The 8,647-nt window shown below is 31.7% G+C and overlaps 1 protein-coding gene across 4 annotated transcripts; it reads right to left on the bottom strand.

Annotated features, from left to right (window-relative positions):
• Window positions 1-106: 106 nt before the first annotated feature.
• LOC106167850 (neuronal membrane glycoprotein M6-a) lies at window positions 107-8,397 on the bottom strand. Of its 4 annotated transcripts, none has more exons than XM_013546755.2 (8): window positions 8,218-8,397; window positions 7,058-7,214; window positions 6,656-6,815; window positions 6,216-6,378; window positions 5,810-5,889; window positions 5,512-5,577; window positions 4,272-4,396; window positions 2,169-2,341 (listed from the first exon to the last, which is right to left on the bottom strand). In XM_013546755.2, exons 1-7 carry the CDS (start codon window positions 8,219-8,221, stop codon window positions 4,289-4,291), a joined length of 738 nt encoding a protein of 245 aa, XP_013402209.1. In that variant the 5' UTR covers window positions 8,222-8,397; the 3' UTR covers window positions 2,169-2,341; window positions 4,272-4,288. The 4 variants fall into 4 exon arrangements, with proteins under 4 accessions (XP_013402195.1, XP_013402209.1, XP_013402201.1 ...); XM_013546747.2 differs by lacking the exon at window positions 4,272-4,396 and adding an exon at window positions 3,399-3,561 and having other exon boundaries at window positions 2,170-2,341; XM_013546763.2 differs by lacking the exon at window positions 2,169-2,341 and adding an exon at window positions 3,397-3,561.
• Between the last annotated feature and the right edge of the window lie 250 nt (window positions 8,398-8,647).

Genomic DNA, 8,647 nt, shown 5'->3' with positions numbered 1-8,647 from the left:
TCGGGGAAAAACATGAAATAACGACAAAATATGTGCACAAATAAAAATGTGTGTAAACAATATGATAGAAATGTTATGGATAAAAGAAAATACTAAAAGCACAATGTAAAACTAATCTTTATGGTTCATTTTTTTTATTCGCATGTGCAAGTAATGTTATATTTGCTTGGTAATCCATGGTGGTTATATTACCCTTAGACTACATGTAAAAATGCACATTTATTTACAAAACACGGGAATGTCCTATTTATAGAGTTGCAATACTAATTCCTAATACTTCAACATTTCACATACAAATTTACATAAAATGAAATAAGAATAAGGAAAAAATACTCCTAGGTACGTATTGTCACAACATAGAAAAGCATTTCTAAACATACACTTAACTTGCATAATAACTAAAAGAACAACCAATCACATTAACTTGGTCACAACCATACCAATATAAAAAATTTTCTCAATACAGCAAATCTTTTTTCAGATGCCTTTACAATGTTAGGATTTTTTTAAAATAATTTTAATAATTAGCTTTTAAAAAATTAATGTTATTTTTTAATGGAAAAATATTCATATGAAAACTGCATTTTAGTAAGTTCTCCTAAAATGTCATAGGAAAAACATATGAAGGAATGTTGACCACAGGCATTTCTCCATTATCCACTTTTCAAGACTGCAGCAACCTCAGAGTTAAAATATATTCAATGTAAAAAAAAGATACTAATATATGAAAACTACATAATGTCACAACTCAAGAAATTTACCTTAAATGTTAATTGCCAAATAATGCACAGTAATTTATATTTAAGAATAGCCAGCAAAAATGAACTTTTCAAAAAATGTTACATGAAATATACAAAATAATTGTCAAATAAAAACATACATAATTATATAATCAGTAGAGATTTGAGATGTACCACAAATGCAATTAACATCAAGTGTACACATATACATTACCTGATAGCCCTTTATCAATACAAAAAGTGTAGTAGGTGCTTAGTCATTACATAAAATGTAAACCTAATGTTTATATACAAAGTATTCAATGTGTGCTTCACCTGATATATATCAGTAGACGCAACATTCTGGGATACTCAAGGATATCATTTTGTCTGTTTAAAACAGGTTAAAGGTTAAAACATTTGTTATCAAAATATGTCGTTAACATAACTTGGTCCCTAGGGTATATAAAAAAAAAACTGAACATAATAGATTTAAGTTCTGTACATTTGGGTTAAAAAAAGCAGAAAAGATATTATGTACACATGGTTCTAAAATTGCATATGGCTGTGCCATAGTTTAAAAACAACTCGGCTAAGACATATAGTACTATGTACATAAACACAGCCACATTCAAACACACAATAAATGCCTCAAGTTGTCAGAACGCAATGAAAATAAATGAAATTTTAGGCTTTTTAACTTGCACAGTTTGTAACTATAAAGCTCATAGAAAAGCACCAAAAATAAACCTAGAAACACCACAAACTAGGTTAAAATCATTAAACAAACTCATGAGCAAATTCCAAAAGTACTCCAAATTATTTTGAATTTTTTAAAGAGAAAACACATCTATGAAAATTATGAAACAATGTTATTCAACACATGGTTGATATTCAATACCAGCATCCTTTAGTGGAATGTCTTATCTGCTGTCTATTCAATATACACTTTTCAATGGGAAGATCAAGTGGAACCAACGTTCATTCTATATTCATTCTCTGTCTAAAATCATAAATCGTTGATACTTGCCAAGAATTAAATAAAAATAAATTTAGAAATGCACTTTGTAGTTTTGTGCTACATGGGATTTATATCATTATTTTTTCTCATAAATTCATATCACACTAATTTCTTTTCTTGATTATTTTCAACACTGGGTGTTAGAATATTTATTTTTGATATCTGTGTTTATTTTTATCAGTGGCCTACACAATGGAAGATACTAAAATTTATAATCATGTCAGACTTTTCAGTTAAAAAGATAACATGAGGAAGAGATGGGGTTTAAAAGCCATATAGTAAGGACAAAATTGCCCCTTTAAGTTTACATCAAGTGATAAAATACAAACATATGGGAAAGAAAAAAAACTGATATAAAATCCTGCCTTGGTGTTAATGAGATCATTGTGGAATGACTGAATTCTGTCACAGTTGATGGTGTTCATATCCTTTATCATCATTGCGTTCCAAAAGGCACCTTGTCCGGAATCTTGCCTGAGCGTCCAATGATACTGTCCATCTCCATCGTGGACTCGAGGTCAACAGCTGACCGGTAATCGGTCAGTTCTTTGGCTATCTTGATCTTTGTGTAGTTGGCAGTCAGGGACACCATGAAGTGGACCTAAAGTTACAGAAGGAGAAGAATAAAATAAAAATTTTGATTGGTATATATATACCAGTTATTTATCTGTATCTCATAAAATTATTAAAGATAAAAATTGTTTAGCAGTCCATCAAAGGTGAAATATATACCCTTAATTATTCTATCTTTAATTAACATACCAAATTAGTTAAAACATTGGTACAAATCATGAAATAATTACTATGTTTTGTAAATCAGAAGCAATACAAAACTTACAATATTGAGGTTGAGAAACAACAACAGGAAGAATTTCATTATGACATGACAAGACATCACATTGTCTCAAGCAAGCACTGCACAGCACACTGACAGTTCAAACACACAGGAGATTAACAAAGTTTTCTTTGACTTCTCAATTCAGTAGCACCTGTTATACTTAATCTAAAATCTTTTTGTGTTTTTTTTTTCAAATTTGAGTAAGAATAAAACAATTTTTCAAAATGTATGAAAATAAAATAAAAATACTAAGGCAATTTTATAAAAAGTTGAATTTCTGGTGACTGATGCAAAAAAATGCATTGTCAGAATTCTACTTAGAGGGAATCTAATTGTTTCCATAATTTGCCTACGTACTCTAGTATTACAAACATGCATCAAAATGTTGGACCTTAACAACAGGCACGGCTTACTAATTTTTACATAAATATCCTATATTTTCACCTGACAAACATGTAAGTGCATGGATGAGTTACGTGTGCTGCATGCAAAGATGTCCTGGCTTGCCGTCTTTGGAAATGTGGAAATCTTACAAAGTGTGATTCTTTTTTAATTGCTCTCCCCCTTCACCATAAAAAGCAATAAAACCATTTTGCTGTCTTTTAAAAATGGGTGCATTTTACAGAAACATGCAGTAAATGATTTATATACAGAGCACCATGTATAGGTCTTTGGTTCCACTTAAATAGGGTAAATCACAGACAATTTTTCTATTCAAATCGTATCATATTTCAACATAATCATGCATTATTCATCATTGTAATAATGATAATTACAGCTCTAATAACCCATCACTGGGTTCACAATTAGTAAAATTTACCATGGCAATAAATATCTATGCACAGACATGAGCCTCCACAAATGCATTAGAATTTGTCTGGTTCAAAAGATTCTGTCATTTCGACATCGTCCCTGATTTCCTGTAGTTCCTTTGATACTCGTAACCGTACATAGTTTGCACTTAATATGGAGATAAACTGAACCTGAAACACACCAAGTGCCACATATAGAGAAGCGCTAGAGAAAGGTGTCAATTGTGTTAGTTGAGATGTATATAGACTGTGTTGGTTGTTCTTAGTCCACTATGAAGAAACCTGTAATGTTGCTTGGACCACCAAGGACCCTCAAAATATATGTCTCTAAGGGAAGCTACAGAAATAGGGCAGAGCATGATACAAAATTATTTCCCTCCAAGCCTTTTACTTTTACTTTTCTTTGATGTGATAATTTTATCTATTGATTGTTTCTATCAGTATATTTGTTAGTTGACATTATTACAGAGCAAATGTGACCCAGGACCCTTTCAATATTAGCTAGATCAAAAAACTATGTGTTATCAGATGAGCACTTTCCTAAAAATTACCATTTTACATAAGTGAAAATAATGGACAAGCCTACATAATTTTGTCCTATAAAATAAAATTCTTATTTCTTAGTAAATTAAACAGGGAAACACATTTATAACATATTAGATATGATATGCAAAAGAAATCAAACTAAAAGTTACTTAATTATCTCACTCTTTCTACAATTTAGTGGCATTTTATTTAGTAAATTTAGTATTTTCATTTTCTTTTTTGCTGTGCAATGCTTGAGATGGCCATACCAATTTGATTATTTGAGTTAAACCCTATAATGATCTTGCCTCTATTTTCTAAGTTACTCTGATTTATTTCTAGTGGTCAGGACCTACTTTCTCACTCTCTTGATCTATTCTGAAGTCATGTCATTCAAACGGAGATCCTCGCGAATGTCTTGTAACTCTCGTGCCATTTTGATCTTGTTGTAATTGGCAGCCAAAGATATCATGAATTGTGCCTACAAATTTAAAAGGTGCCAAATTAGGATAAAATCAAATTTTGAAAGAGGACGGAAAATTTAAATAAACAAGCAGCATATTGAGGGCAATTTGATTCAATATATAACATTCCCTTTCCACAAATTCATGCAAACCATGAGCTTTCCACCAATTCGTGTCAGTAGGGCACAGGGAAATGTACTTCAGATGAAGAGTTTATCCAAGAAAACAATCCTAAACCGACAAAATTCAATAAAGGATCATTTCCCTGACAGGAATTCTGACTTAAAACCATGTCTACTTGTCTTCTGACAATCCACGATTTTTCGTTCTCCTATCTTTGAAAAGTGCTCAAATTTTAAAAAGGATCTTCAACATTATGATAGAGTTTTGGAGAGTGACCTTAACCTACAACTATGATAGTGTGACCTTTAGCAATGAGGGAAGGTGGGAGCATAAAAAAATCAGAAGGGGGTCAATAGTTAGAATAATGTTAATAATAGCGGGTAGGTGTTAATAATAGTCATATCTGTGTTATAGGTACAAATGGGTTACTGAAGAATAATCCCTCTTCCAATAACATTTAATATGGAGTTCAACCAGTCCATTGTCAGTTTCTCAAAATAATAAACAAAAATAAATAATAAACAAATAAATAAACATAAAAATGAATAAATAAATATAAAAATTAATCAAGTTTGCTATATGTTAGTCAGTAAATAACAATTCTTATTTGTGGCTGTTAGTAAATAAAAATTCCAATTTTAATGGTCACTTTGTAATCCCTTCACCCATGTGAACCCTTACTGTTAGTACTTAGAAAGTATTGGTGTGGTTATCAATTGACAATGATAAGAAAATTCAAAACAAAGTTCAACAAAAATCACTAAAACTAGCACTAGTATTTTTTAAAAAATTCTAATTTATGACAGTGCACAATCTGCGTGAAACTATCAAATCTACTTAAAACTGTTTCAAACAAGCTTTTGAAAATTGTGAAGTTAACACAAGAGAAGATAGATTTATAACAAAACAAGATTAACTGCGTTTTTCTTTCTTTTTTAAGCAGGCAGGCATTGTAAACTACACAGCAATTTGCTATTTGGTATAAATAGATAAAAGCATCTATACTTACCATAGACAACACAATTAAAAGGGCACCAATAAATGCAACAATGAAAAGGGGACCTGCCTCTGAGATCTGAAAATGCAAAAATACAAAACATTTACAAGTGGTATAGAAAATGCATAATTATTCTAAATTTATATAACTTTGTACAAAAATGTTATCTTGTTTGCCATTTTACCATCAATGCTAAGTATGCAACATAACGTAAACATAAATCAAAAATTTTTACTGCTATGAGAACTTTAGGAATGCAATAATTGTTAATTTGTTTTAGATGGTAAGATAACAACATTATTGTACTCACGTGTTCACATAGTTTGCTGAGCTCTGTTGGTGTTCTCAGTACATTCTTGCCTCCTAGGGCAGTGGCATTTCTGTACAGCCCTGTGAACAAGATATTTAGATATATAAACCACAAGCAAAAACAAAAAAATTCTGTTTTCCACAAAACCCTAAGAATCACCCTCAATGAGGCTAATCTGAACTGTATCTTTGTATTGTTCACACTTGACCATTTAAAAATTCCAATAGGAACAAAAATTCTATAAAACTTAAATTAAAAAATCATTTAAGAACCAGAAATTGTTTAAATTTTGTTTGAAATCTGTATTCACTGATGAAAAAACTCTACTGGAAACAATACAAGTAAATTGATACATTTCTATAAAAAAGTTACTTTTTTAGAGAATACATAATGTATCAGTTCTTACCATAATGTGAAATATTGATTGTGGGATACCACCCTGCGAGTTGGCGGTCTATGATCTCCTCATTGCATATGGACATGAACATGACATACATCAATACAGGCACTGTTAACAGGGCGCAGATCAGGACCCAAGTCAAATTCATTATGTACGTCAACATCATGAACTGGAAAACAAAGAAAAGAGGCAATAATATTGATGTTTTAAAGCTCATTTACAGCAACTGTCATGTCTGAAGCAATTGATAACAAAAAGCAAATTTAGAATTTATGCTTTTTTTTTCAAAAACAGGTTATACTACATCCAACCATCAGTTTCTAAACATGGAAATTAAAGAGTGTCTAGATTTCATTTTTCACTGACAGAATAATTTTAGTAAAAAAATTATGCAAATTTAATTGGAAAACTTATTATGGCTGAAAATAATTTATACACAGCCCTACCATAGCTGCTGACACTCTTCCTCCCATGATGCACTTGTTGCCTTTGTATACATTCCTTCGTGTGTTCCCAGTTGCTAGGAAACCAAATATCAACAACAGAGTGGCAAAAATGCCCATCACCACAGCAACAATGATAAGAACTATCACCAGAATTCTCAGCCTGAAGAAAATTAATAAACAGGACTTTAATAAGAGTAAACCACAGGGCAATAAAAAAATATATTGCAGTAAAGATATAATCATAGTTTTGAAAAGTCATGTCAGTGTACTTTTCCTTCATCAAGTCAGTGACATTAATTAAACCAAAAAATTCCAATTTTCTATTCAAAGTAATTGTTTTCAAGCAACTGGTGAAAGTTAAAATACAGTATAGTATGATATTTCTAGTCACTCTGCACTCACCATTCTATGGAGAACCCCAGAAGTTTGGAGAAAATGTCCTCAAGCACAATTCTCAGTGCTGAATAAAGGCAGCCACAGAAGATCCCCACACCTACCCAGCACTTCAGGGTGGCAATTAGGGAAGCATAGGGAATGCGTCCCAGACACTCTAATGCACCTGGAAAAATTTGGACATTTAATTTTAAGCCTTTCTTCATTGCCGATATATTTACAAAGCTCATATTCAAAGAGTGTATACTAATAAGTATAGTATCTTATACCCTGCTTTATAAGCTTTAAACGTGTAACACATTTTAAAATTTGAATATACAGTTGGCAATTCCAACATTTGCTCTTATGTATCAATTTTTCTTTGTGTTTTACAATTAAATATCTTATTTTGCCACTTAATTATATTCTTACACCCATGAACTTCTAGGGTTTCAGATAGGGTGCTATTTATGTTTTTCCAAAATTGGATATGAAGTGCTGAAATTTTTTTATAAGAGAAATTTGTTACAAATGGTATTAATACTGTGATATTGTCTTCACTTGTTTTTAAATATTGATAAAGTGTTGTGCATTTAATTCCTAAAAAAAGGGGTATAATTAGAGCTGGGACATCGTTTCAGTTGTTTTTTTTTCACAGCTAGTTTATCACATCAAACGAAAATGACCTGATCTGAACTCTTTCTTTCAGTTCATTGTTAAACTGTACCTCTAATGTCTATGCTCAACTATGGGAACAAATAGTGAAGGACACAATTTGAGTAAATTATGATCCACAAATGATGATTATAACAGTTCCTATGATTTTATCAGGAAATTATTTATCACAAAGTTGTTCCAATAATTCAACAACTAGCCATCATAATATGACTAATCAGTTATGTCCATTGTTTGCTTTGAACCATTGTGTTTACCCAGTAAATGCCGTCGTGCGACTATTTGCCAATTAACGGTTTAGACATTTAAACTGTGGTTAAATCTGACCAGGCGATGCCAACATAAATACTGGGCATTTAAAACATAAGAACTAGCTATTAAACAGCTATTAAAACACTTGCATCCTGGTAAAAAAATACACACAGAGTGAAAGTTACCGACCATGTCTCAAGGTGTGACAACAACCTGCTCACCTGAGAAAAGATAAATTGCACAAAGAAGCACTCATCACTTACCCATTATATGTCCTTTTTTGTCCCTGATACGTTTTGTTTCAATTTTAATCACTAAATTCCACAAAGAATTACATGGATCACAGTTTTGGGGAAAATTCCACAAGAATTCCCCACCTGAAACGGTAACAGGAAATTTAACCTGTATGGACGAAAACGAGGCTATAATGCTAACGTATGATGGCAGCACCTCACATTGTCAGGTGAAAATATTTCAAGAGGGAACACATCCAAAGCACATCTTGAGAAGGGGAGTTAATTCATCATTGCTCCAGATTTACTCCTGTCTAAGGATAGCAGGCAGGTATATTTCATTATTCTATTGATATTTTTACAGTCTTACGCAGGGGCGGATCCAGAGATATTTTCTGACAGTCTTCCAAATTATCTTTGTTGATCCATCTTCTTTTTTGACCGTCTTCCGACAGAAAAC

Source organism: Lingula anatina, chromosome 3 (assembly GCF_051362555.1).
Source record: "Lingula anatina isolate TDL-2025a chromosome 3, LinAna3.0, whole genome shotgun sequence".
NCBI classification, from domain to species: domain Eukaryota; kingdom Metazoa; phylum Brachiopoda; class Lingulata; order Lingulida; family Lingulidae; genus Lingula; species Lingula anatina.
The sequence above is the reverse complement of the archived record's forward strand: the minus strand, read 5'-3'. Positions and strand labels throughout refer to the sequence as shown.